Source organism: Psittacula echo, assembly GCF_963264785.1.
Source record: "Psittacula echo genome assembly, chromosome: 6".
In the NCBI taxonomy this organism is placed as follows: domain Eukaryota; kingdom Metazoa; phylum Chordata; class Aves; order Psittaciformes; family Psittacidae; genus Psittacula; species Psittacula echo.
Window position 1 is genome coordinate 24170901 of NC_137743.1, and position 26313 is coordinate 24197213.

Here is a 26313-nt window from a genome sequence, read left to right on the forward strand (position 1 = left end):
TTAATAAAAGTTTCTGTATTTTCTGATTAAGAATGAAGTAAACACTGAACATTACGTTGAGTTTTTGTATTTGACTGTGTCTGACCAAAGCACTGCTCAAAGCATTCTGCTTGGCATTCAGATGAGCTATGTGTGTATGCTGAGTTACCGGTTATGGCAGCTGGATGTAACATGCTCTGGGTTCACATTCCTATTCTATTTAAAGGAAACTTAATTGCAAGAGATCCTTTGCTGTATCACTCAAGATGATTCTAAACATGCCGGGTTTAACCTGGTCTGTTTCTTGTTACTGCCAGTAATAGTATTTTTTGTAAACACTGTATAATTTATGGGGCTTTCAAAAAAAGCTAATTTAGGTATGGCAGAGGATGGGTTTTTTTGCTACATGATCCTCAAATAACAGTTCTGTGAGTTGTTTCTTCTTATGCTGGAAGCATATTCAAAGGTCATGTAATAAATTCAGTTTTGTTTTTCATCTTAAGAAGATTTGACTTGCGGATTATAGTTCTGGCTCTAGTGGTCTTGTGTTTAAGAGCTCACAGATACTGAGACTGCCTTGTACAATCCTAGCTAATAACTAATGAGCAGATGTTGAAGTCTGCATAGGGCAAAACTATGAAAACTTCACATGTTGCTGAGTGATAGCTGTGGGAGCAGGTCCTCACTTTCTCAGCTGCAAGCAGATGGGAGGCGTCTTGCAACTGCAGGAGATGTATGCAATGATTGAATGAATGTTCATGCCAAAAGTTTTGTAAGATACTTCTGACACAGCATTCACTTTAAAGGTGAACTGAAAAGTTATAATGTTCTTGCACTTTTAATGCTGTAGATGGTGTTCACAAGATTAAGGCTCTTACCTGAAGCAAAAAGTTAAAAAATTTAAATAGTGCTTGAGATCCATGCTTCCCTCTGTCTTACATATGATTTGGCTTTAATTGTGGCTTCGTCTGTAGCACTCTGAGGTATAATATGCAATGCAAATTTTTATAATCCATGGTTCTTTCTAGAGAAATTCAAGCGTCAGCTTCCTGGCTGCAGAAACCTAGGGCCTTGTGACATCTTGCTTTAGTTAAAGTTGCTGTTTCTGAACATAAAAGGCTGAGAAGAGAAACAGGTTCAGGGATTAAGGAAATGATTCATTTTACACCTGTTGGAATAAGTGCAAGACTGTGCTTTGGAGTTTTTTCTGTTTGACTTGTGTGCTTTTTTTCATGGCTGGTGAACTCTCACTGTCAATAGATGTCACTGTGCTTCAAGGATTGTGGTGATTTAAAGAGGATTTAGCTGGTAACAAACAGAAGACCCAGGAAAGCATAACTGAACTTTCTCATTCCCCAGGTCCTGCCAATTTCACTGAGATAACTAAAGATTTTGATGAGAATAAGGAAAACAAAACTCCAGAAGGCTCTCAGGGGGAGGTTGACTGGCTGCAGCAGTACGATATGGAGAGAGAGAGGGAAGAACAAGAGCTTCAGCAGGCACTGGCTCAAAGCCTTCAAGAGCAAGTAAGAAATAAAGTCTGCTTCCCTGAGTTATCTTCGCCCATCACTGGAAACCCAATGGCTGAAGGGAAAGCTGGTATTCGGGCAGTAACTGCAGAGGCATTTGGCTACTTCATTTGAGAAAACCAGATGAAAAAAGGTTTGGGTCTCTTCTAGCTCCAGTGTCAGTAGAGTGATGGCACTGGATGCATCTGGGCACGTTTTGTGTGTGCTTTGGAAACCACGTATCACATCACAGACCTGCAGATTTCTCAAAGCTTTCCATGCACATTTATACACTGGTGCTTGTAACATTATATAAAAATGATGATAAACTGAACTAAGCTCTTACTGCCTGTCAATGAGAACCAATCCCACCTTTAGCTTCCCTGGCAGTTGCTTCTTGCAACCTGTCATGTCAAGACTCAGTGAAAGTGGCAGGTTTCAAACCAAATGCTAAGAACAACCCTGCCCGGTCAGGTTAAAGATCTGTCTATTCCAGTGCCTCATTTCTAGTACTGGCCAGTAGGGGATGCTTAGTGAAGAAAGAATATAGGAACTGAGCATTTATATGATTTTTCTCTGTTAGTAAATTGGAAAAGGATCTCAAGTAATTTCATCTAAAACAAGTCCTTTAAATTAGACTTGAAAAGAATTGGGATCTTGAGTTGTGTATTAACCATCTGTATTCCACTTGAATTTCAAGACCTGTAACTGATTTCCCCAAGTTTAACCAAGCTGCTGAGAGTGAAGCAAGCACTCAGCCAGGTCTTTCTTTAAATAGGTGCCCTTGTTTGCTCTCTATTAATACTAAAGCTGTCATGGTTTTCCTTATGAGTTCTGATGTTTCCATGGCTCTTGGATTTTTCTCTCCCATTACTCATTATGAGGTCCTGGTTGGTGTGTTACATGCCAGATGTAGCTTTGATTCAGCAATGCTGAGTAGTTTAACAAAGATTCCCAAACGCTTTAGAAATAGTAAGATAAAAGGCTTCATGCTAATAATGTAAAACTGCCCTTTGAGCGTTGTTCTGCTACAGTTCTGAAGCGAAAATCTGCTATTCTAATGATTCAGGCATGGAAATGTGGTAGCTGTGGTTATCTTCATTTGAAATACATAGTTAGGGTTCTGTGTTCAGGTGCACTGAAAGCATTCAAACCCTGAATTAAGGAGCCAGCTCATTAAATATTATTGACTGGCTTGTTGCAGCTCTGAGCTTTCCAAGAGTGGTGGGAGGAACAGGGGCGTGATGCTATCCGAAGATTAGAAGGGTTTGTTGACTTGAGGTTTCTTTGCTACTTGTTCATGGTAATATTTTTAATACCTGGTTGTTTAGTGGTGGGGATTTTTGCATCCTGCCTTTGTAAATTGCACCTGTTACACACAACCACTGGCTCTGCTTTCAAATAGCTTCAAAATAATGAAATCTGTCAGGGTTTAACGATTCTGTCCTCAGCTGGCTTTGGGCAGAAGTAGTCTAAATTTTGTCAACATGTGAGGAGCTTTGTGTGTAGGTGACAGCTTTCCTTAGTGAAGGGTTGCAAATTCATTCAGATGCTTTTCAAATTAATGATCCAGGGAAAGCATTTGGTGTTACTGGAGACTTGCTCTGCTGCATACCAAACCTCAGGAGCTTTGACAAGCCTTAATGAAGGTTTGTCCCAGGTTCTGTTGCACGAGAACATTGGACTCTTGCTGGTTGCAAACATTCCTTCACACAGAACCTTTAATTTACAGTGTCAGGTTTGTTGTAGAAACCAGAACGGCACAGTTTCAATGGAAAAAGAGCGCCACAAGAATTTTAAGCAGTGAAGTGTCTCAATGAGCTGAGTTTTGTTCTCTTCCCATTAGGAGGCTCGAGAACAAAAAGAGGATGATGACCTTAAACGAGCCACAGAATTAAGTCTACAAGGTAAAGCTTTTTTAACTTCTACCATGATGTTGCTTTTGAGGGAAAATAGATCTGTGTGTGTGAGTGCAGCTCCTGAGTGTCTGTAAGACAGCTGGGATTTCATGTTCTTTTGATGTTTGCTTTGTTGTGTTTGGCTTTGCTCAGGTTAGCTTTTCTTGCTCTTGGTTGTGAAAGCAAATGCCAGGAGAAAATAATACGAAAAGTGACCGATTTCAGTTTCTTGAGTTTTTAATTAGATCTATAATATTATCTATATAATCTATATAGATTACATATAAGTAATATATTAAATGTATCTAACGTAATACAATAAATGTATTGTATGTTTAATATTGATCTGAAGAGAGCAAAATGGACCTTGAAATTTTTCATTCCCAGCAAAAACCAGCATGCTAATGGCTCTAGTTGGAGCATAAGGATTATTTCTTACTTGCATTGATATTGCAGTGCTAATTAGCAAGTGCACTGGCCTTGCCCAGGAAAACGAGTGAGTGCTGTATCTGAAGCAGGCTGGGAGGGAGACAGACCTCACTGCAAGGTATAGCTGTTGGGGATGAAAATAGAAACCCAAAATACACTATTTGTCTTCTCCAAATCCAGGCAGTGTGGTGAGCCTCAGGCACTGTTTAACATTTGTGTGAGGCTGGCATGCTAGTGATTTCATACAATCTGGCAGAGCAAAGCAACAGAAAAAATTCTCCTCCAAAGAGGGAGAGGGAGGGGTAATGAAGTCTTGTGTTAAGGTTCTTGTAGTTGCTCAGGAACCTTTAAAGACATTTGGTTATTACTGGATCAAACTGTGTCTGCTTCTGAGGTGAAGCAAAGTAAGTTGTATGCTGCCTTAGCATCCCCCAGTCTGAGTGCTGTCCCCTGATGAGCTCTGGCAGACTGAGTGCCCAGTCCCTCTCAGGTCTGCCTCAATTCGTGTCCAGGAAGAATTCAAGGCGAGAAATCCTTCCTCCTCCTGATTTACAGTTGCTTAACTTAAACATGAGAGTTGCCTTGTGCTTCTCTACTTGCTACTGTCTCATTTGTAAGGCGACAGCAGCAGCGGTTGTTCAAATTTCTGCTTACAATCTCAAAGTTGTAGCTGCTAATATTTGTCTTAGGAAGGCTCCCAGTGGTGCTCCAATCAAAGAATCACTAGTTATCCAGGGACCGCTGGTGAAGTGGTGTTTAGCAATAGCTGTGGCAAGTGCCTCATGCAGACACCTACCTAAGTGGCTGCGTTTCTTGGCTGCAGTCTATCTTACAGAGCCAACAGCCCCAGGAAGTGTAGAAACCAGCAGTAAAATATTCTCAGCTAGAGGGATTCATCATGAACTTCCTGAGAAGATTATACTAATCCAGCGTCTGATGACTTAGCAGGGAAAGCAGTGTGAAAATCTCTTTGGCAAAACATCTCCATCATAACCAGCATGACAGTCTCTTTAAAGGGGAAAAAATCCCAAACCCTGAGCAGTGTCCTGTTAATCTCTACTTCTCATCCGCCAAGGACTCCCCAGCTTTCATTTAGCTGGTGAAAGTGTAGCTACTTCTCATGAGTACTGTACCAAATCTTAAATTAGTGGGGTAGCTGCAGAATCCCGGGAAGTTTGGAACAGCGTGTACAGGGAGCACTGGTGCCTTCCGGCTCTTTACAGAAAGCTGCCTGCATTTTGCTCAGCCAAGCAAACTGGAAGTTCCTGTGGTGAGCAGCCTTCTTACCATTGAAAACAATGAAGAGATGCCTGCTGCCAGCAGTAGCATTTTGATGCCAGATTTAATTGAAAAATGCACTTAGTTATTGCAACTTATAGTTAAAACTGTAATTCATAGCTGCTTGTTGCAGAAACTTACAGTGCACTGACCAGACTGTACTGCTTTTAATGTCAGTTCTGGCTGCAGACCACTGGTGCTCTGGAGCGAACTGGGTAGTTAAATGCTCTTTTATCACCCAGCTGTCATTGCCATAGTGCCCTTTTGTGAAAGTATGAGGGAGAGGATGCTAAAATGAATTCTGTAGTCCAAGATAACTTTTCTTAACTATTGCTCTGACAAATTGGGGAAGGGAGAGAAAGTTTTTATTTGGAAATTCCAGTATCCCCCTACTTTCCTTGGAAAGGAAGCTTGAAGCATTAGCATTTTGTTTATGTGATTAGATGTACCCCAACCTGTTGTGAATTCCTGTGTGTGCTATGGCTTCTCATGCAATATCATTGTTCCATGCTGTCTAGAGTTCAACAGCTCTCTCCTGGACAGCGCTGGTTCTGACGAAGACTCTGGGAATGAAGATGTTCTTGACATGGAGTATTCAGAAGCTGAAGCAGAAGAGCTGAAAAGAAATGCTGAGGTGTGATCTATGAATTCAAAAGCTAGCTGAGACATACACCCCTTCTTTCCTATCAGTTTAGTGTTGGAGGTAGTTTTACAGAGCAGGCGTAGAGTCTAGAAAGGGTCTCCCCTGTGATGTTCTTTTAATTTTAAGAAACCAAAACTAAACAGCTGCAGAGACCCTCTGAGTTTCTCTAAGGTGTGGATAATGATGAAAAGGAAACAGTAATTTTATACCAGAAATGTCTCAGTGCATGTAAAGCAACGGGCCTGAAATTTTCACTTACAGAGAGGACTTCAGCCAGCGTGGTAGTTTAGTTGCAACACCATGGGCTTCTAGATCCTGCACCACCAGAACTGAGAAGCTGTGGCAAGCTCTTACTCCCATTAGGTGAAACCTAACTGTGACTTAGGCTGTGCTGCTGGCCGCTGGCATGCTCAGACTCCATGCAGCAGTGTTGTGAAACTTGCCTGCTTGCCTCGGTGGAAGGAGTACTGTGTAGCATGGAAAAGGTTAAGTAATTGGAGTTTCTTTGAGCAGTTCTTATTTTCTTGCAGTTCTTTACTGATCTCCTTACCCTAAAACCAAGAGTTAATATTTTAAGAGTACTGTCAGTGAATCATATCGATAATGTTTCCTGGTCAGAGAGCATTATATGTTGCCAGAAGCCAATTACAATCATTCAGTTTTATTGGCAGTGAACAGAGCGAGCATGTTTCCTGCATGCAGAAGGGGCGTTGTCTGCTGACATTACAGGTGCAGGATGAGAGAATCTGGGCTACACAGAATCATAGAATGGTTTGAGTTGGAAGGGACCTTAAAGATATCCAGTATTAGCTGTTAAATCTGTGTGTCATTAGCAAGGATATTTCTTTGATGTATTGGAAGTGTTCCCTTTTTGCCTTTCTATGTTTATTTGGTGAATGAACTTTGTCATCAGTGGAAGTCGCTCAGGAAGTGGTTGTTTAGAAGATTTTGCAGTGTAGACCTCATGTCAGCATCTGTTCTGGGGTCACAGTGGCTCCTTTGCATGTTCATTGGCTTGCTGAAAGATTAAATAAGATGGGAGGCTTCTTCCCACTTCTGGAAAGACTCCTTGTTTGGTCTGAACCAGGGTGTCTGTTTCCGTAATCCTTGGTTGAGTTGTAGCTTTGAATGCAATAGCCAAAGCTGGTATCTCAGATACAAATCATCTTGCTCATAAGCTGTGTAGGACAAGAGTGAATGCCCAAAAGCTTTAATTGAACTTTGCTTTTTTAGACAGGAGAGCTTCCTCACTCCTATCGTCTCATAAGCATTGTCAGCCACATCGGAAGCACATCATCTTCAGGTAAAAGATAGTGTATTTTATTTTCATCTCCTACCTAGCTTAAAAATTCTACAGTACAGCATTACCATACCAGGATTACTTGCAGAGAAGAATTCCGGCAGCAAAGCAAGTCTTCCATCATGGTTTGCTGGTGGGGAGCAGGTTGAGGATGTCATGGTCCCTCACTGCAGTATGTGTATGGTGTACTGCTTACCGGGTTTATGGAATTGCTTGTGCTTGTTATCAGTTTATTGCCCAGGAAGGATGGAGGGACCAGGATCTTGGGGTCTTTAGCATTTAAATCTGATATAGGTTGCTGGACCAGAGTATCCAGCTAACCAGCTTACTGGTTGAACTGTAGCATGAAAAGAAAGACGCATTCTCTGTTTTAAAGGTCATTATATCAGTGATGTCTATGATATCAAGAAGCAGTCCTGGTTCACCTACAATGACCTGGAAGTGTCTAGAACGCTAGAGGCCACCGTTCAGTGTGACAGAGACCGAAGTGGCTACATCTTCTTCTACATGCACAAGTAGGTGTCTTGGGGAATTCTGGTGCTGGAAGAAGAGGGAGTGGGCTTCTCTTCTTCCTCCTCATCCTGCTGGGATGAAAAGTGCCCCCATGTATTTGTCAGAAGAAATCATAGTCAGAATTATATGCAAGAATGACAAAATTCAAGTGCTCTGAGTACAGAGACTTGGAATTGTATGTCACTAATACATAGGGTTTTAACAAGATGCATTAAATCGTATTTTAAGAAGGGGATTCAGTGTCTCAGCTGTGCATTCATTGCACCAGGAATCATAATGGAGCTTGGGTTTTTCCCTTAAGCACTGTGATATTTGTAAAAGCCCTGTCTCTGTTCCTGGTGGTTGTGTGGTTGCAGCCAGTGTCATCTCGGAACACAGGTAAGATGAGGTTTGTAGGTAGAAGTGGTGTCTTTTCAGGCACATGAAACTGAAGAAGGGGTTCTATGCCTGAGTTTGTCTCCTTCATCTGTCCTTAGTGGTTGCTTTAATAAAGGATATTCCTTCATCTGCAGGCTGTGTCCTGTGTTGCTTCTGAACCTTGTACCAGCCAGGAGTTATTTTGACTATTGTTACTGTTCTCCGAGGCTTACCACTGACCTTATTCACTGTAATAAATTAAAAAGTTATAAAGAAGTGCTGTGGGATTCAAGGAGCCTGGCTTTGAGGTGCCAGATAAAACACCTTTCTCTGCCAGGATCCACGAGCTTGAGGTTGTGGATTAAATCCAGTGGCTGATTTCCTCAAGGTTGTCTTATGTAGCAGTCTGTTGTTGTACTTAAGTTTCACTACTGGTCTTTCCCCTCTGTTCTAGGGATATCTTTGATGAGTTACTAGAAACAGAGAAAAATGCACAGCCACTTAGCATGGAAGTAGGAAGATCAGTTCGTCAGCCTCTGTGAAGAGTAAAACACCTTGTTCCTCCTGAGGAACAAGGAAGGTTCTGAACTTGTGCCAGCCACACAGGAGTTAACAAACAGCTCAGGGCCAAAACAAGCAACAAAAGGTAGAAATATGGGACGCTTGGTTTGCTGAACCATCTGTGCAAGTCCTGGGCCTGAACCACGCGTTTAAACCTCGACATCCCAGAGCAGTCCTCCTGTGGTGAAGTTTTTATTGTTCCTCAGATAATTTTGTCAGCATGGAGCCTTAAAGAGTTGCATCAAGCCACAAGACTACAGCTGCTCATAAACTGGTTTAAAATAAATAGTGCAAAAAGAGACTCGACTTTAAAAGCCCATTCACTCATGAGAAGTGAGTGGTGAAGATTTACATATCACTTGGCTTTTCTGGTTTTGTTTTTATTGGGTTTTTTTTAATCCGAGAGCAATTTAAGCAATAGATTCGGTAACCTGGCGTGTGTTGTGTTAGTAATATTCACTGGAAACCCAGATCACTGGGTACGCTCTTGCCACTCGTCTTTGGAATCACTCAAGCTGATGGGTTTTGACATCCGTGGGTTTGGAAGCGCTCCACTGTTTACCTGTGCTTCCTGGAAACAAACTGTCGGTGCTGTGGAATGTATTGCATACCTGGTGGCAGCTCTGTTGGGTTTGGTTTTTTTTACACCATTCACTGTCATCCTCATTTAGATGTGAGATTATAGATGTGATTTCTTTTGTTTTACAAGTTCTACTATTTGATTTGCTTCATGAGGTGGTTGTTTTGTGTTGGAGAGGAGAGGTCTCTTCTTTGGGTGTGCAGTATTTAGCACTGAAATGACATTGTTTGGGGCTGCTCCAGTGTAACTCTGGGGGTAGGTGAACACCTGGAGCAGACTGAGAACAGTAGCAGGAGGTGAGCAACAGCCACTTCAGATCTTCTCAGAGTGAAAGAGTGTTCTATGTTCTAGCCTTACCTTTTCTGCGCAGGCCTGGGTCATTGTGAAACAGGAGTGATGGGGAAGGGGTCTGCAGGGTAGCACTTAGCACTTGAATTGCTCTTGACTGAACCATGGTCTTGCCTTGGTCTTCTTGTATCCCAAGAAGAGAAGGTAAGAGGGGTTTTACTGCAGCTATGCCTCTGTTCTCCTTTCTGAGGAGCACAGAGCGCTCAAACTGTGAAACTAAAGCAGGTGGAAAGCTTTCAGAAAGCCCATGTTCAGCGTTAACAGAACATGGTTAGGAAGAAGTGTTGTGTTTTATTGGATTTCAAGACGTGAAGCTCCTTTGACAGCTTGTTTCAGCAGGGAAGGGGGGAAGCCAAGTGACTTCAGTTTTTCAGCACCTTGGCACTGATATAGCAGGGGCAGATGTTTCCTTTTGCTGGCATTTACTCGTTTCAGAGACGTTGCTGTTAAGCAGAGTAGTTGCTCTTGGTTTGGCCTCAAGTTCTGATATTTTTGCAACATGAGTTTTAGAGGTGTAAGACTTCTGTTGGGGTGTTGTTTTTTTTTAAAAAAAAAAAAGGAAACAAAACCAAACACTTTTTTTTTGCTGTTGAGATAATTTCTGGGTTTTTTAAACTATCTGGAGGAGTTTCTCAGGAATAAATCAGCTGAAGCAAAGCAGACAAAACCATCAATTTAGGAGACATCAGGCACCTTTCATGGGCACCTCCACACTTCCTGGCAGGGGGGTGCTACCTTAGTGGCCTCTTCTCACCCCTGTGTGCAGCGGGGACCTACAGCCATCAGTAGTCCTCCCTAAACCGAGGGCTTCTGGGGACCCCAGTGTGTTGAGAAGACTGACTGACCTTGCGGTCCCCATGTGGGATGAGCCCAGGAACCTGGTCAGGGTGACATCTTTCTGGTGTCCAAGCTAGGAGCCAACATTTGGTTGTAAACATGATAGAGCGTTTATCTTGCAAGATGCAGCCCGGGTGGGTGTGTATGTTAATTTATTATAAAGCATTATACTTTTCTATTCTGGAGAGTAATTTGGGTAGAATTGTGGGCTATGGGAAGAGGCAGAGATGTGGGAGTTGTCCTTTGAACTGATCGCCCCTGCGAATGTGATGGACTGCTCCAGCCAGAGGGCAAACCTGTTTTCCCCAAGCGCCATCCTATGCTAGTGCTGTAAATAACCAGTATTCCTGTAGTGGCAGAAGCCAGCTCTGCTTTTTTTGGGTGACAAGGTTGTTTTTGCAAGGTGCTGCACTCCCATTAATTTATAATAAAAGCAAACATTGCCTGACTTCTCAGTGCAGTAACTTTTGTTTAAAACCAGGTTTTGGTTGGGTCAGGGTGCAAAAGCTGATGCTTGAAACCTGTGTTCCTCGTTTTGTGAAAAGTTCTTGCTTATTATTCTAGCCATTAAGAATTTGCAGACACTTAGTAACTTAATTTAAGCTTTTTTGTTTGGCATGGAGCAGCTCAGTTGCACCTTCACCCTGGCAGGAGGGTCCATGGAGCCCTTCCCTTGCAGAAGCCAGCTTTCTCTGTGTCCAAAAGCAGTGGGGAGGCAGGCAGGTGTGTGTGATCGTCAAGGGATGTGCTGCCCAACAGCTGAGATGTTCCCACCCCTCGTGCTGTTGCAGCAGCAGGTTCAATAAGGTCATCATCCCTCCTATGTGGGATGCCCATTGTGGGGTTTAGGTAGGTGGAGAAGTTCAGTTGCGGTCTCTTAACACTTGCAGGCTCTTCCCCACATGTGCAGGGTTGTGGTTAAACATTTACCCGCTCCTGAATCAGCCTAGTTCAGTCCAAGTGTGATTCAGCATTATGAACGCAAGGAACTCCCATCTCGCCATTTCTCTTGCTCCTTCGTTGTTTGCCTCTGGTAATTTGTTCTTGATTTACTCCCCTACTCCATTCTTGTCAATGAACTCATGGGGGGGTGCCAGGGGAGCCCTGGCCAGTGGGGCTGCACAAAGAGCCTTTGCAAAGCAAGGACTGGCTTCCCAGCTGAGGCAGCAGCCTGACACCAATGCAAGGAGCAGGAGGAGTGAGCCTCTCCAATGCCTGGGGCCATAGCATCGCCTCCCGCTCGCTGCAGCACAGATAACCATCGGCTGTGCATCTTCCTTCCTGTCCTGCATCCCGAGGAAGGGCTGAGGGCCAGCCCAGAGCTTCCTGCTGCAGTCACTCCGTATGTGGGGATTGCTGTGCCCCAGGGAGGGTGGGCAGGGCGGGCATAACTCATCTGCTTTGTTTTCTTTTTAATGGAGCTATTATCCCTGTAAGCACCTGCCAAAGAGAGCAAAAGAGGGTGCGGGACCCCTGGCAGCTGACTCCAGCCTTGCCTGCCCTGGGGTGGCTGCTGCCGGTTCCTGCCTGCGCCCCGATTTTCTGGTTCTTTACACTGTTGATGTGGAGCAGCACTTTTCTCTGTGTTTTAGCAGACCTGTTCCTCTCTATTCTTTACAGTTTTTGCTCTTGGGTTACCCCCTCCCCCCCCTTTTTAAATGATGTGTAGATAGATTTTTTGTGAAATAAACACATCTTTATTAACCCTCTCTTGGTTTGAGATGTTTTTTCCATGCTGCCTCTTGGACACCACAGGCAATGGGCACCTCTGCTCCCTGTTTGGCATTGGGACTTTGCTCACGTGTCCCAGAACATCATGTGTGTGTTCAGTACCTTCCCATACACCAGAGATGTGTCCCTGAGGTGAGACCCACCGGTTTCTCTATGGCTTCCTGTGGATCCTAAGAAGGAGGGAGATACTCTCCTTCCCTCCCAGGGCAAGGGCACACAGGTGCTCCCTGGTGTCTGTTCCCACACGTACTCCATCCCATCAGCCTGTATCTTGTTGCTATTACCTTTGGTCAAGCACCTATTTACTGACGTTCACGTGACAGCGCAGGGAGCGGCTCCAGCTCTATACCAAACCTTTAGCCCCGAGGTGCCACTGGGGTGGCATACGGCAGCCCTGACTCCCGTGATGGGGACCTGGGTTGTGGGCAGCTTGTGGGTCTCATCCAAGAGCAGGGGAGCAAAGGAAGGACTCCGGGAACAGGAGTCCCTATGCTGCCTCGGTGCCTGGTTAAGACCTGAGTGCCCTGAATCCCACCGCTTTGCCCAGTAAGCCCCGCCGCTGGGCTGAGCCGAGGGGTACACACAGCCCTGCTTGCCAAATCCATTTTATTTAATAGAAACAACAAGCCGGGGTTGTCCCTGTGCCCAGGCTCTGCCCTAGAAGAGTCCTTTGTCTTTCTTGAGCTTCTGTTGTTTCCACAAGGGCAGGCTGCCGAAGGCGGAGCGGCTCATGCCGAAAACAGCCTGGAAGTCCTGGTCAGAGAGGTGGCACTGGGGGAGGAGAGAGGAGACTGAGCTGAGGCTGGGGGGCTCCCCCCATTCACCTGTCCCCCAGCAGCCCCAGCCTCATCTCACCTCCTTCCTGCTGGGATCCACGCCTCGTGGCAGGTCCTCGGCCGCAGTGCTCACCAGCACATCCAGGGGGAAGATCTCCAGCTTTTCAGGGAGCAGGGGGGTGGTGGCGGTGAAGACCTCTTGCGTGGATGTGAGCGCCTGGGTTGGGGGGAAAGGGGCACATCAGGGCGGCCCCAGGACAGAGGCACCAGCTTGGTTAAGTGTCCTCTCACACAAGGACGTGTCCTTGCAGCTTTGTGCCACCTGGCAAGGGAACGGAGGAGCGTTCTGCAACCCTTCCCACCCCTCTCCCTGTGCCACTTACTGAGGTGAGCAGCTCGAGGCTGCTCTCGTCCCCCAGCTCGGCTTTCAGCTCCTCGTAGGATTTCTTATCCTGGAAGGTGACGAAAGTGCTCAGTCTCTGGGCAAGGGTCAGGCAAGCTGCTGCGTGCACCCTGCCACTGCCAGCTGCAGCCAGATCCACATCTGGACGCACCTGCAAAGGCCCCCCCCGGTCTTTCCAGTCCCCCTCCATGACTCACAGCCCAGTTGAGAGGGTCCCAGGCCAGGAACCAGCCAGTGAAGGTGGGGGGCTCGTAGCCCTGCTTCACCACGACGATGGGGGTGTCGAGGTCGCGCCCACTGGGGTGGCTCCGCAGGTACTCCTGCACCATCACCGCCGCCGCCTCCTTCTCTGACTCATTGGCGCCTTTCCCAATCCAGAAGAAAACCTGGAATGAGGACACCGTGTCTGCCACTGGGGTGAGACGGGGCCCTCTGGGGCCATGCCCAACCCATGGCTGGGGGTACATGGGATCTGTCCTCAGGGAAGGCACTGGGAGTCTATCTCAGCTAACCCTGGAGTGAGGGAATGAAAAGCAATTTCCTTTACCAGCAAGGGCTGGCCAGGGACATGGTGGATTCCAGCCTCCCATCCAACCACCTCTGGTTGCTGCAGGTCTTACACCTGGGAACATTGGGATCAAAGGTATCCCCCACCCCATGTCCCCAAGCTCACCTGATCCCAGGTGTCTAGCACATAAACATCATTCTCCTCCAGGTCATCCTGGGTGAAGTCTACAATCTCTGTGGCCAAGAAGGTGCCTGTCTTGTTGGAGCACTCAAAGAGGCGGGGGAGCACAGAGGGGTTCTCTTCCTGCAGCCTGGTGGAGGGCAGTGTGGTAGTGGTGGTAGGAAAGGGGCTCACCCCACTTGGGGACTGGTGGCCCATCTTATCCCCAAGGGTGTGTAGCGACAAGGGACCCCCGGGCATACAGCTCGTACCTCTTGCTGTTGGCATACTGGGACTTGCCTCCCAGGGCCAGCCAGAACTCGGGTGGCTCCTGTCCCTCTGCGATCACCAGCTTCTCTGTCTTGGAGATGATGTCAGCCACTGTCTTACCCATCTCACGCTCGTCCCCGCTGCAGCCCTGCCAAGCAAGCACAGCTGCTCCATCACCAGCCCCAGCGCAGGGAGAAGAGGTAGAGACATGTTCCATGGGGATGTCAGCACCCTCACAGTGCCCAGCTGTACCCACCTTCCCATACCAAAGGTAGCAGCAGCCGGGGGTCTTGAGCACAAAGACATCGTTGGAGTTGAGGGAGGAGGCACGAACGGGCACCTCAAAGGCCTTGGTGTTGTACTCATTGGTGCCATGCACGTGGAAGAGGCGGGTGGAGGGTGTGGGCTCCGTGCTGCCCGACCGTGAGGTGCCACCCTGGAGGGACAGGGCAGGAAGGGGAGGTCACCACCGGCGCCAGCGGCTCCCCGCTCCCCTCCCCGGCACCCCTGCTCACCGCGTACACCACCATCTTGCCCTTGAAGATGGCCATCAGGTGGGCCGGCTCTTTGCCCATGGTGACGCGGACCTGCACAGGCTCGTTGTTGTACTTCTGGTCCAGGATGACAGCTTGGTAGGCAGAGGCAGCCAGCTCGTCTGTGCTGGCATGGCGGCCCTGGGCAGGGCAGAGCGGGGCTCAGCACCCACTGCAGCCACCTTTTCCCTCTTGGGAACAGGGAACCCTTGCACCAATCCCATGGAACCATGTGTAAGGCAGAGCACCCCCAGTCCAGGGAGGTGCCCCTGTCCCTCACCCATGGGTCAGTGACCTGCAGGTCTCACCTGCCAGATGTAGATGATGCGGTTCACCTTGGGCCCCACAGAATAGGTGTAGAGAATCAGGTAGCAGTCCCCACCATAGAAATGGCCCAGCCACCTCTTCTCCACGGGCACCAGCTCCTGGTTCTCCACACGCCAGACCTGGTGAGAAAGGAGCAGGGATGTGCTGCTACCAGGGCTGGTGCATCCCCCTGCCCTGCAGCCAATGGGCCCCACAGCATCCCCGAGTGCAGCCCAGGGGGTGCTCTGAGAGTGTCCCACATCCTGCCCCAGCCACCCTACCTCCACCTCCCCAGATCCATCATCCACCATCTTCTGCTGGGCAGCCATCTGGGGCTTGGCGTGCAGCGTGGTGGCATCAAACTTCACCTGCTCCACCTTGGCTGTGGGGAAGGGGATTGGGATGAGTCATACCCCACCAGCCACAGGGTCCCCACAGCCCCCTCCCCTCCCCATCCCAATCCACGGAGTCCTAAAGCTTCAAAAGAGGACACTCACCCACTTTGCCTGCGGTGTGAGTTTTCCCCAACCCACTGGTCTGGCCGGGGACAGTCCACTTCTGGAAGAGCTGCCTGAAGATGGCTGACTCAGATCCATCATTTTCCGTCTCCACACTGGTGCTGTCGGGGTAGTTCTTGGCTTTGATGAAGCCCTGGGGAGATTCAGACCCTGAGTGTGAGCATGGGGTGCCCAGCACCCTGGGGAGCACACAGGCTATCCCATAACCAACCCCTGACACAGCACCCACCAGCGCCCTACTCATCGCCTGCTGCTTCTCCTCCTTGTTGGCATTCTTGCCCTTCCACACAAAGATCTTGAGACCTCCTTGATCAAGGATGTAACAGTCCTTGGAGGGGACACAACAGCAGAAATTAAGAGTTTTGGGGCAAATCCCACCAAACTGGCTTTTGAAGGGTTAAAGCTCTCAAGGAAATTGGGCACCCCTAAGCATGGAACTGGTGACACACCTCATGCAGCAGCATGTCTTGAGTCAGGGGTCGAACCGCCACCTCCTGTATCACCAGGTTCCCACTGGCATTGGAGACACTGGCAGGGGAAAAGACAGAAAGAGAGGAGGAGGGGTTAGAAGCAGGGCTGGAAAACCCCTTCCCCATCCCCACCTGACCGTGGCAGAGTCAGGTGGCAGTGTCCCCACCCCCTCCCCACCCTGATCATGGCAGAGGTGGTACCCAGGAGCCTTCGTGCCCTGCCATGGTGGCAACCTGGCTTGCAGCTTGCCCCGCCTGTAGCTCACTCATTGCCATGAGGAGGGACAACAGGGTGTCAGATGTGACGGGGCCACCCAGGGACGCTGCCATCACATCCAAAGGTCACGCATGCACTAGCATCTCCCAATCAGATACCATCCCTGTTGGCGCCAGGGGTTCCCTTTGCTCCAACAGCATTTGAAGGATCTGTACCCACTCCTGTATTGGCCTTGACTCCTCTTGCTGGATGTTCATGGGCACAGTTGTGGGACACAGCAGAGATGGGTGCTGGGTCCCACTGGCACCCTGTGAGATGCCCTCATGGGTGACCAACACCCAGCAACTCACTGGTAGAGCTTCAGGGAGGACTTGAGCTTCTGGTCCACTTTGTCATCAGGGATGGCTGCCTTGATGTCCCTCTTCTCACCCAGCACGTGCGTGAGCACCTGCATGAGCCCTGGCGAGGCACCCTCATCTTCCCCATCCACTATTCCCACCTTGGCACGGCCCCCGCGCTCCCGGTCACGGATATCCTTGGCCAGGGTCATCGCCTGCTCCCGGGGGAGGAAGCGTCAGTTCGGATTGGGGAGGGGAGGTGGCTTCCTCCTCCCTGCTCTGGGGAAGAGCCCTGGGACCTCCGTCAGTACCTTCAGCCGCTCGTTCCGATTGCTCTCGGGACCGTTCCACTGCACGATGAGCTGCCCCAGGTCCAGCAGGAACACATCCCCAAGGTTGAAGCTTTTCCAGCTCATTTCCACCTGCCGTGGGAAGGGATTTGAAAGGGGAGATATTAAGCAGCAGGGTCACCCTGGCTCCACAGCCCCCACCTGCCCTTGCTCAGTGCTGGTGCCTCCAGCCTGTAGTTCCCCTTCCTAACTCAAGAGTGGCTTTTTGAGGGTGAGGATGCTCCTGAGGCAAGGCGGTGTGGCCACACACCCATTCTGTCCCCTGCTGTGTCTGGGGAGGCTCTGGACTGATCCTGACCACAAACAGTGTCTCCTCATGGCTGGGGACCCCCCCATACTGTAACTCACCTCTCCTGCCACCACGTTCTTCTTGCCTTTCACGTGCAGCAAGCGCTGGATGTTGTAGGTGTTCGTCTCCACATGCTTCATTCCCGAGGCCACACCACCCTTCTTATAGCTGGAGGGGATGGACACGGCGTCAGCCCTGGGCCCTCCCTTCTTCACCCACAGGGAGGTGCTCAGGGACAGCCCCCCCTCCCACAAGTGTAATGAATGAAGCAAGACCAGTTCCAGATCCTCCTCCTCCCTCCTCACGCCACTGGGACAGGGCTGTCCCCATCCCCACTGGGGCTGTCCCCACGGTGGGCATGCAGAGGACCCCTTCCCACTGTCACCCACTGTGGGAGCAGGTCCATGGAGGTGACCAACGTACATGAGTCCCTGTTTGAAGTAGGCTCGGAAGGTCTCGCTCTCATGGCCCTGGACCTCCCGGTGCTGCACAGCCACCGTGCCCAGGTGATCGTCCATCTGGATGGTGTAGATGGCGGCCACACCCTGCTCATCCTGGCTTGACTCCTTGCCCAGCCAGTAGTGGATGTCGTAGCTGAAGCTGCTTCCACTCTTGCGTGTCTGCAGGACACCAGTCCCTGCTAGAAGAGCCCCCATGTCCCCAGGCCCCCCTGGCCAGGGACACCCCTCCCTCCACCCCAGCATCCCCCCCAGCCCCCCGCAGGCCCCCAGGCTGCCCTACCGACAGCAGGACATAGCAATCCCCCTCGTAGAAGCTGCCGTAGCTTTTGGTGGGCACTGGCACCATCTCCATGCTCTGCAGAAGGAAAGGAGATGTCAGCCCTGTTGCGGACCCCCCCACCCCAGCCCCACACACCCTGCTGCCCCCAGCCCCAAACCTGGGTGGGTTTAACCTGGCACTAAGACCCTAGACTGAGGCACTGAGCACTCAAAAGGGGGATCTTCCCTTCCTCACCCCCCCCAAACACCCAGTGATGGGTGCCCAGGCTGTGCCCACATCCCTACCTCGATTCGCCATATCTGGATGCCTGCCGTAGTCTTGTTGAGCGTCCTGCTGACTTTGCTGCTGAGCTCCACCATGGTGCTGCAGGCAAGGGGACCTACTGGGGCATTGGCAACACCCTCGTTAATGACAGGCAGTGTGATTAAGAGCTGGGACGGAGCCAGCCTGCCATGCCACCTGCTGCCCTGCCCCATCTGCAGCGGTTGGGCCATAAACCGCCATCCAGAGCTGCACGGAGTAAGGGACCCCTCCAGTGCCCGGGTGACAAGCAGGTCTCTTGTCCCCTCAGCACTGCAGAGGATGGGGGCTGTCGTGCTCCATGACAGGGTCTGAAGTGGGCAGGAGCAGGGTCCCCTGAGCACCCTGGCGCCCTGTGCCTGGGCAGGGCTGTGCAGGTGATTGACACCACTGCAGGTGATGTTCTGCTCTTCCCCAGGGCCAGCAGGAACTGGCCCTGCTCAGCCCTGTCCCAGCATAGCTCAGCACGAGATGGCACAGCACACACACGTATATGCAAGCACGCCCTGCCTGCTCCAGCCCCCCAGCTCCCAAAACCAGTGCCAGATCCATGCCTGCCAGGAAGGGCATGTCCCAGCCCCACAGAGGTGCTGAGCATGCCAGGACCCAGCCCCGGTGCTGCCAATGTTGCCTGCAGCCATGTCTCCCATGGCAGTGCTCTGGCAGGGAGAGCCAGCGGTGCCCAGCAGAGGGGCCTCTGCTCCCCCAGCCCTGCAAACCCCAACCTGGTCCCACTGAGCTGCCCTGACAGCACCCACATCCCACCCCTCGCACCCTGCATCCCCCCAAGCACAGCCCCAGGCTGGTGCAGGAGTGGGTGCCCAAGCCCCATCCCTAGGCCATCGCGGTGCCAGGAGCGGTGCTGGCTGTGGGACACGCTGCCACCCACGCCCACTCTGCGGCCCCTACCGCAGTCCCTCACCTTCCCCGCAGAGCTGGCACAGGTGAGCGCACCGAGGCAAAGTGCTGGGTGCCACCACCCAAGGGACCTTTGTCCCCTCCTGTCCCAGCCTATGTTCACCATATAAGGGCAGGAACAGCCTGGAGTCAAGGTCCCCAAGGTCCTCCAAGGCTTTGTGGCACCTGAAGAGCCCCGTTACTCATGGTGTGATTGTCTTCCAGGAGCTATTGCAGCACAGGGCACCCCATAACACCCTGCCTACGGGCGTGCTGTGCCCTTGTCTGCTGCCATTCCCAGGCCTGTGCCCCCCTTGGCATCAAGCCCATGGTGATGGGGTTTTGATGCCTGCCACACAACCAAAAGGTTCCCAAAAGTGATAGCAACAGCATGAACCAGGCCATGAGGGTGCATCAGCCACAAACACAGAGGTGCCCTGACGCCATGGGGATGGGCTCTGTCACTGCCCTCCGTTCAACAGTTCCCCAAACCCCCAAACCCTTCCAGCTGTGAAGCACAGAGCCCATGCCTATGAGGATTTTTTTGTGCCTGCCCCCCAAAAATATTCCTCAAAGTGATGGCTGATGTCACAGAGCAGGGCTGCACTGCTGCTCTCCACTCCCCACATCCCCCAGTGATGGGGGTTTTGGTGCTACCAGCTCAGAGCCATCAGCAGTGAAGCATCATCTTCCCAGGGCATCCCCTTCCCATCCCACACACCCTCATGTCCCACCTGGCACATCATTCCCCTGCACACAGAACTGTCCCCAGGCTGTGCCACATTGGCAGCTAGAGTCCAGATGCCTGCTCACTACCCGATGGGCTTTGCTCCCTGCACTGGAGGTCTCTGCAGTCTCAGCCTTAGGGATGGGAGGGAGGCACAGTGATGTGGTATGGAGCAGGGCACAGGGTGGTGGCACAGCTCAGCCCTATTCCCTGTCCCATGCCCCCAAGCCCAGCCCCAATGAGTGGTACCTGATGATGCTTTTGGCTTTGGCAGAGAGAGGACTGGTGTCCTGCCCAGTGGATTCCAGCCCCAAAGGTGGTTTTGGGGGATGACTAGGGGGTACATAAGCCTGGGGGGTGTGGATTGCAGCAGCAGGCAGGGCCCCAGGCTCATCTTGCTCTTATCTCTTCCCCAGCCCTGCAGGATTGCCTTATCTGGGACACCTTGCTGAGCCAGCAGCCCTGGCCATGTGCACCACGAGCAGCCCATCACCCTGGTGCCAGGTCTGGGTTGCCGTGAGCCTCAAAACCTACCTGCCTTCCCTCCACAAGGATCCCTGAAGTGATAGCAATGAGCCGACGCAGGCCATGGAGGCGTCAGCCACAAACGAGGGGCCCTGATGCCACAGGGATGGGCTGTGCTACTGCTGGACCCCTAAAAACCCGTAACCGTTCCACCCAGCTCTCACCCTGTGCACCCACACCAGTGTCCCCCATGGGACCTTTACCTGGCTGCAGAGCCTCCGGAGGGGTGGGGGGTGACACCCTGGTGGCCACACTCCGCTCCGTGTTACCAGGCTGCATCCCTTATGGTGCGGCATGAGGTGGGGACCCTACACCAGCCTCAGAGCTCTCGCCCCCTCCCCGGGCCCCCAGCCGGACACACTGGGCCACTAATGAACTCAGTAATTAGAGGAGCCATGGGGGAAGATGGAGAACTCGCTAATGAGTGGAGGCACAGGGCCAGCGAGGGTATGGAGGAGGCAGCTAGGAGACACCCCCCAGCACCCCACTGCCTGTATGTTGGCAGCAGGCTGCACAGGGTGGGTTATGAGTCCATTCCCCCCCAGTGACCTCCAGATCTGACACCTTATTTAGAGGACAGTGAGGAAGAAAGCACTTATGAACCCCTACCCCATCACATCCCAAAGCTGGGGGCAGAGCACACACAGTAAATTCAGCCCCCCCCGCCCTTTCCAGGGGCAGGATACCTATCCCCATGGCATCAGGGTCCTTCTTCCAGGAGGAGGGGAAGGGGTTAGGACAAGGGTGTCACGCCAGCAGGGCAGAACATCACTGTGCCCGCTCGGAACAAGAGGTGACCCCTCACCAACCCTGCAGCCTGAGGGTGCTCCCACAGCACTGACCTGCAGTGTTCTGCCGCTTCCAGGGCAACTTATGGAATCCATGGGCTCTCTGTCCCCCGCCACCTCATGCACCCCACCAGTGACCCACATGCATGCGCACACACTGACACAGGACTCCCCTTTCCAAAATGGTTTTACAGCTTTAATCACATGAAGGCACTTGGATCTGGTCCCCCAGCCCTCCCCATGCCACCCCCTCCCCCCAGGGGTGCCCGGAGTGGGGCTGTGCTCCCCAGGTGCCACAGCACCCACGGGTGCTTGCTGGGCAGCGGGTTTCGCTGGTGCCGTTTGACTTGTCTAATATAAAGTGCTGAGTTCAACCCTCCCGGAGGGGCAGGATGAGGCCCGGGAGGGTGTGCAGGGTTGCAGGCAGGCCTGGGGGGCACCCCTGCCTGCCCCCAGCACCCAAAGCTGGGAGAAGGGCAATGCCGGCATGAGCCGGATGGACAGCACCGCAGAGCTAAAACCCCTCACATGACCCCACCCCCAATACTGCCCCCCGCCCCCCCTTGGCACAGCGGTAAAAAGGCACCCATGATTTGCTTGGGAAACCGTTGCTTTTCCCCCTAAAACGATTCTCGACATTGTCTGTATTGCGATGCTAAAAACGGCCTGGCCAGGCTCGGCCCCCCACAAACCCTCCCTGAGAGCCCCTCAAGGCTGGGGGCACCCTGGCACGAGCCTGACCCCACCAGGGTCAGGGTAACCCCCACCCTGCAGGGAGGGGGGGCCTCAGTGCCCCCCACCCAGCCCCAGCTGGGGGACTGGGGTAAGGCTGGGGGGGGCACTCTAATGTTGGTAGGGGGGTGTTGCTCCCCCCGGGGGTTGCAGCCTTTGGTGAAGCTGCAGATGGATGGGGAAGGGAGGTGTGCCCCCTCCCATCGGCGACTGGAGTGGCTCCCACTGACACGGTATAACTGAAGGGGGGGTAAGGGCACCATAACCCCCATGAGAAAAAAACGAGGTTGGAATGGGTGAAATAAGAGGCACAGCCCTTGCAGGGCTGGGAGGGGGGCACACAGACGTGGTGTCCCAAGGCACGTGGTTGGGGGGCATTTGTGGCCAGGGGCTCAGCCCTAAGGCTGGGCTGCCCCCCAGAACACACCCCCTAGGCAAGGGGCAGCAAAAGGCACGAGAGGGGTAGAGATGTGTCCCCCTGCGGTGATGGGCTGCACCTGGGCAGAGCCAAGAGTATGGTGGAGGCCCTACGCACCAAGGCCAATCAGACTCCCCCATTTCTGGGGGGGGTGGTAAGGGATTAACCCATCCCGCACCCCCTGCACAGAGGGACTGAGGGCCGCCAGCCCCCCCTCAGTGGGCAGAGCCCAGATGGGGGAAGGCCAGTCCCCCCCAAAGGCAGTGGAAAGCAGCAGCTGCTGACCCCCGCACCCCCCGATCTGGGGGGACACAGAGAGAAAAGGACCTGAGAACTGTTCTGGGGAGAGGGGACACAGGTTGGGGGGAGACAGTGGGGGAGGATTGGGACCCTCCCCAGCAGGTCCTCAGCACAAGGCAGCAGGACACCCACCGCCCTCCTCCTCCAGGGGAAGGGGACACCCACCTCCCTGGATGGGGTACCCACGTCTCCCACCACCAGCAGGCAGAGAGGGCACCCGAGGACAATGGGGGGGGGCACACCGGGGGATACTTCCCCCCCTAACACAAGGCACCCGGCTGCCATGGCGGTGCCCCTTGGCAGCACCCGCAGTGGTGGGGGGCACTAGCTGTTAGTCCGCTGCTTCTTGAGCACTGCATACACGTCCTCCACCTTGCTGAGCCTCTCAAAGAAGGGCAGCAGGTCCAGCAGCTCCGTGTCCGCCATGTTATCGAACCAGGAGGCCACCGGCACCTGTGGGAGGGCAGTGGCTGAGGGGCGCCTGCCCCTTGTCTCCACTACCCCCCCAGCCTCACCCCATCGGTACATACGGCGTTATCAGGGTGGAAGATGTAGGACGCGGGCGAGTTGTCCACGATGATGATGCGGCGCAGGTCGCGGCCCAGACGGCTCAGGTCCTTCACGTAGTTGCCGCGATGGAAGACGCAGGATTCTCGGAAAAGCCGTGCCCGGAAAGCCCCCCATTTATCCAGCAGGTCAGCCACGGGGTCCGCGTACTGCAAGCGTGGGACGGGGATCAGCAGGGCACGCCACACCACCGTGCCCATCCCACGGTGATGATGGCAGCCTGCTCTCCACCAGCGGCAGCTCACCCCGTGCCTCAGTTTCCCTGGACAGCATCATGGAGGGGCAGGCAGACAGCGCTGCCTGATGCTGGCACTGCCTGCAGTAGGCAGGGGACACAGGGCCAGCGCTGCCCATGGGTGTGCAAGGAAGGGGAGTTGTGCCACCCGACACGTGGCTGGGAAGAGGAGGGCACGCACCTTGGCCAGGCTGGCAGTGAAGAGCACGCACTCAAAGAGCTCACCCATGCGCTGTAGGAACTCATCCACATGTGGCCGCTTAAGCACATACACCTGCAGGCACAGGGCAGAGAGCATGTGTCACAGGCACCCCTGCCCCTACCACCCAGCATCCTCATGCCCACCCCGGGGGACACCCACATCTCCAAGCACAGCCAGCGGCTCCCTGCTGGGGAAGAGGAACAGAGGGCTGCCTGTGCCCTGCATACTCCTGCATGGGGGCTGCTCCATGGGGGGTGAGGGATGCCATGGCCCCGCTGGTACATCCGGGTGAAGCATCTGGCCGGCTCCAGAGCCAAGTAACCAAGAACAGGCTGACTGCCCAGATCACAGCCTATCCTGGATTACTTGAACCCGGGACTAGCCACTAACACAGGGCACCACACCAGGATTCCCCCTCACTTCCCCACCCCGGCACCCTGATGCCCCAACTGCCCTTGGCGCAGGGAGCTGGGATGGCTCCCAGTCATCAGGGAAGGGGCAGCAGGGGCTGTGCCCCCCACCCACCGGGCACCCTGCTTCTCCCATTACCTGGTGCATGATGCCATCGATTTCCACCGGGATGATGAAGTCGGCGTTGTTCACCGGCTGGGGAGTGCACAGCAGGGTCAGCACCGGGCGGGAACCCCCTGCCCAAATGCTGCCTGCCCTCTGCCAGACCCTCACAAGGACACCCTAGCCAACCCAGCGGGGCTTTGCCGGGTGCTGGCACCACTTAGAGGTGCAGGAAGGAAAAGCAGGGACAGGGCAGGTGGAGTGAGGAGCAGGAAGGGGGCTGGGGTGTTCCCCACCTTGAAAGAGCTGTGCACCAGCGTCTCATCCAGGTCGATGACCACACACAACTTGCTAGCATCCTGCGGCTTGATCTCAGGCAGAAGGTGTTTGACGGCAGCCTGTGGCATGGGCGGACAAGCAAACTTTGGGTTCAGTGGGGCAGGAGAGGCACTCCCTACCCCTTCTGCCCACTCGGAGTGGGGAAGCCCATTTAGCCCCACATCCCGGCACAGGGGAAGCACCAGAAGAGGCTGGGGTGAGGGAGGTACCTTGGGCAGCACCCCGTTCTCCTCCACCAGCAGCGGGGCACCAGGGGTGCTGGCACAGGGCTCCCCATCATCGCGGCACAGGCAGCAGAAGAGGGACTGAAGGATGCTGCGGCTCCGCGGCTTCTTGGTGGCAGGGGCCTGGTTACCTGTGTGGAGGGGTTGAGGGTGAGGGGCACCCTCGGGGGTCACCCCAAGCCCCAGCACAGTGAGGAGGGGGTGGTTGAGTTGGGGTCGGGACACTGATGCCAGACATGGGAGATGTCCCCCCTCTGCCCGGAGCCCCCCGCGCCCTTATCAACCCCAGCACCCATCCGGACACTCTTCCTGCCCCACCAAGCAACGGCATCGGGGCAGCGCCGCGGACACGAGTGTTTGGAGATCACTCGCAGGCCCCTGCCTGGCCGCGATCCCCTGCACGGGAGACCCCCGTGGGCAGACCCGGCAGCAACAAGCCGAGGGTCGGGGCCGCTGCTGGACCCCGGCCGGTCCCCGCCGCGAGCCGCGGACCCATGTCGATGTGTGGCCGCGGGGGGGTGGGCGAGGCCTCGCCGCGGGAGGCGGGGCTTACAGCCGCTTTGTTTCCCGCCCCCAGCCTGGCCCCATTCCTCATTGGCCAACTCGAGCGTACCGGAGATGAGAGGCCAATCAGAGCCAAGTGCCCGCCCCTGGGCGCAGTTCCCGCAGCCCCCATTGGCGAATCAAGGGGAAACTGAGGCAGAGAAGCAGCTCCTGCAAGCCCTGGCCTCGGCGGGCGGCGCGGCGGCTCCAGCCCTTTCCCCACCGGCCCCGCGGGCTGGATCCTGCCGCCAGCCCGGGCCGGGAGCTGCAGGGCCCCCTGGTTCTGCCCCCTCGGGCCTGTGGTGCGCGCCATGGCACGGAGCTCCCCGATGGGGTCAGGGCCCGTTCCCCCGCTTGCCTCCCCAGCCCCGGCCCTGCCAGCTCCCCAGGCGGGCGGGCAGCAGGACGGGCAGCGCTCCCCGCCAACCCCCCTGCGCCGGGCGGAGGGAGCGCAGGGGACGGGGAACGCCGATCTGTAGCGGGTGCCCGGCGCTCCGCTCGCTGCCTGCCTCAGTGTCTCCACTGGCGCAGCGTGCAACACTCCCCGTCGGGCAGGCTCCGGAGGAAACCGCGCAGAAACACCGAGCGCTGGGGCTTGAGCAGCGCCCCGAATACCCCGGGGTCACCGACGGGATTCGGGCGGGGGGAGCGGTAAGGACAGCCCCGCGCCCCAGCCCCCCTGCGCATCCCCTTCCAGCCCTGTGGCAGCGGGACGCGCGGGGGCCGGCTGAGGCTGCCCGCAGCTCATCACACCCCCCGAGAGCAGGTCCCCCTCCCAGTACCGAAGACCTCCCCCCGCCTCCCCGCACTGTGGGGGCAGGGATACCCCCCCCCCCGCGTTACCTTTCTCCTGCAGCGGGGCGCTCCCCTCCTCCCTGCTAACCTGAGCGATGATGGACTGGTGCTCCATGGGCGCCAGGGAGGGGGGGGTGCGAGGGGGCGGCCCCCCCCGGCGCGGCCCCCCGGAGGGGGGAGGCGGGGCGGGGTCCGGCGGCGGCGCGGGGCGGCGGGCGCGGGAGCGGCGCCGCGGAGGAAACTTTGTTACAACATGGAGTTTCCTCCGCCCGGGCTGGGGCCGCAAACATGGAACCCGGGCGCGGTTTCAAGGAACCCCTTAAAAGGGCAACGCTGGGGAGAGGGGGGGGGCCCGCCTGCTTCCTCCT

General features: G+C 53.8%; 3 protein-coding genes across 6 annotated transcripts in view; 1 reads left to right on the forward strand and 2 right to left on the reverse strand.

Annotated features, from left to right (window-relative positions):
- Positions 1-11568, forward strand: part of USP37 (ubiquitin specific peptidase 37) — a gene marked incomplete at its 5' end in the record, with an annotated part of 37301 nt that extends 25733 nt beyond the window's left edge. For all 3 annotated transcript variants that reach the window (XM_080621779.1, XM_080621781.1, XM_080621780.1), the window contains 6 exons: positions 1339-1505; positions 3334-3394; positions 5611-5726; positions 6969-7038; positions 7412-7550; positions 8360-11568. In XM_080621779.1, coding sequence (XP_080477905.1) covers positions 1339-1505; positions 3334-3394; positions 5611-5726; positions 6969-7038; positions 7412-7550; positions 8360-8447 — 641 coding nt within the window. In that variant the 3' untranslated portion in view covers positions 8448-11568. The remainder of the gene's footprint in view (positions 1-1338; positions 1506-3333; positions 3395-5610; positions 5727-6968; positions 7039-7411; positions 7551-8359) is intronic.
- A 1051-nt stretch (positions 11569-12619) lies between these two features.
- On the reverse strand, positions 12620-18199 carry VIL1 (villin 1; the record flags this gene model as incomplete). Of its 2 annotated transcripts, none has more annotated exons than XM_080621621.1 (19): positions 12620-12733; positions 12818-12955; positions 13122-13190; positions 13339-13527; positions 13815-13959; positions 14081-14218; positions 14345-14514; positions 14594-14752; positions 14920-15057; positions 15199-15299; positions 15415-15568; positions 15665-15763; positions 15885-15963; positions 16473-16675; positions 16772-16882; positions 17159-17267; positions 17523-17719; positions 17841-17915; positions 18125-18199. In XM_080621621.1, the coding sequence occupies 19 exons, from the start codon at positions 18197-18199 to the stop codon at positions 12620-12622; spliced, it is 2463 nt and encodes an 820-aa protein (XP_080477747.1). The 2 variants fall into 2 exon arrangements, with proteins under 2 accessions (XP_080477747.1, XP_080477746.1); XM_080621620.1 differs by having other exon boundaries at positions 14081-14226; positions 14335-14514.
- A 3453-nt stretch (positions 18200-21652) lies between these two features.
- On the reverse strand, positions 21653-26235 carry CTDSP1 (CTD small phosphatase 1; the record flags this gene model as incomplete). The annotated part of the gene is given in 9 exon segments (XM_080620557.1): positions 21653-22980; positions 23058-23243; positions 23511-23603; positions 24081-24137; positions 24341-24442; positions 24593-24738; positions 25994-26068; positions 26071-26119; positions 26122-26235. Coding segments are annotated over 9 exon segments (951 nt in total). The 3' UTR covers positions 21653-22851.
- Positions 26236-26313: the final 78 nt, after the last annotated feature.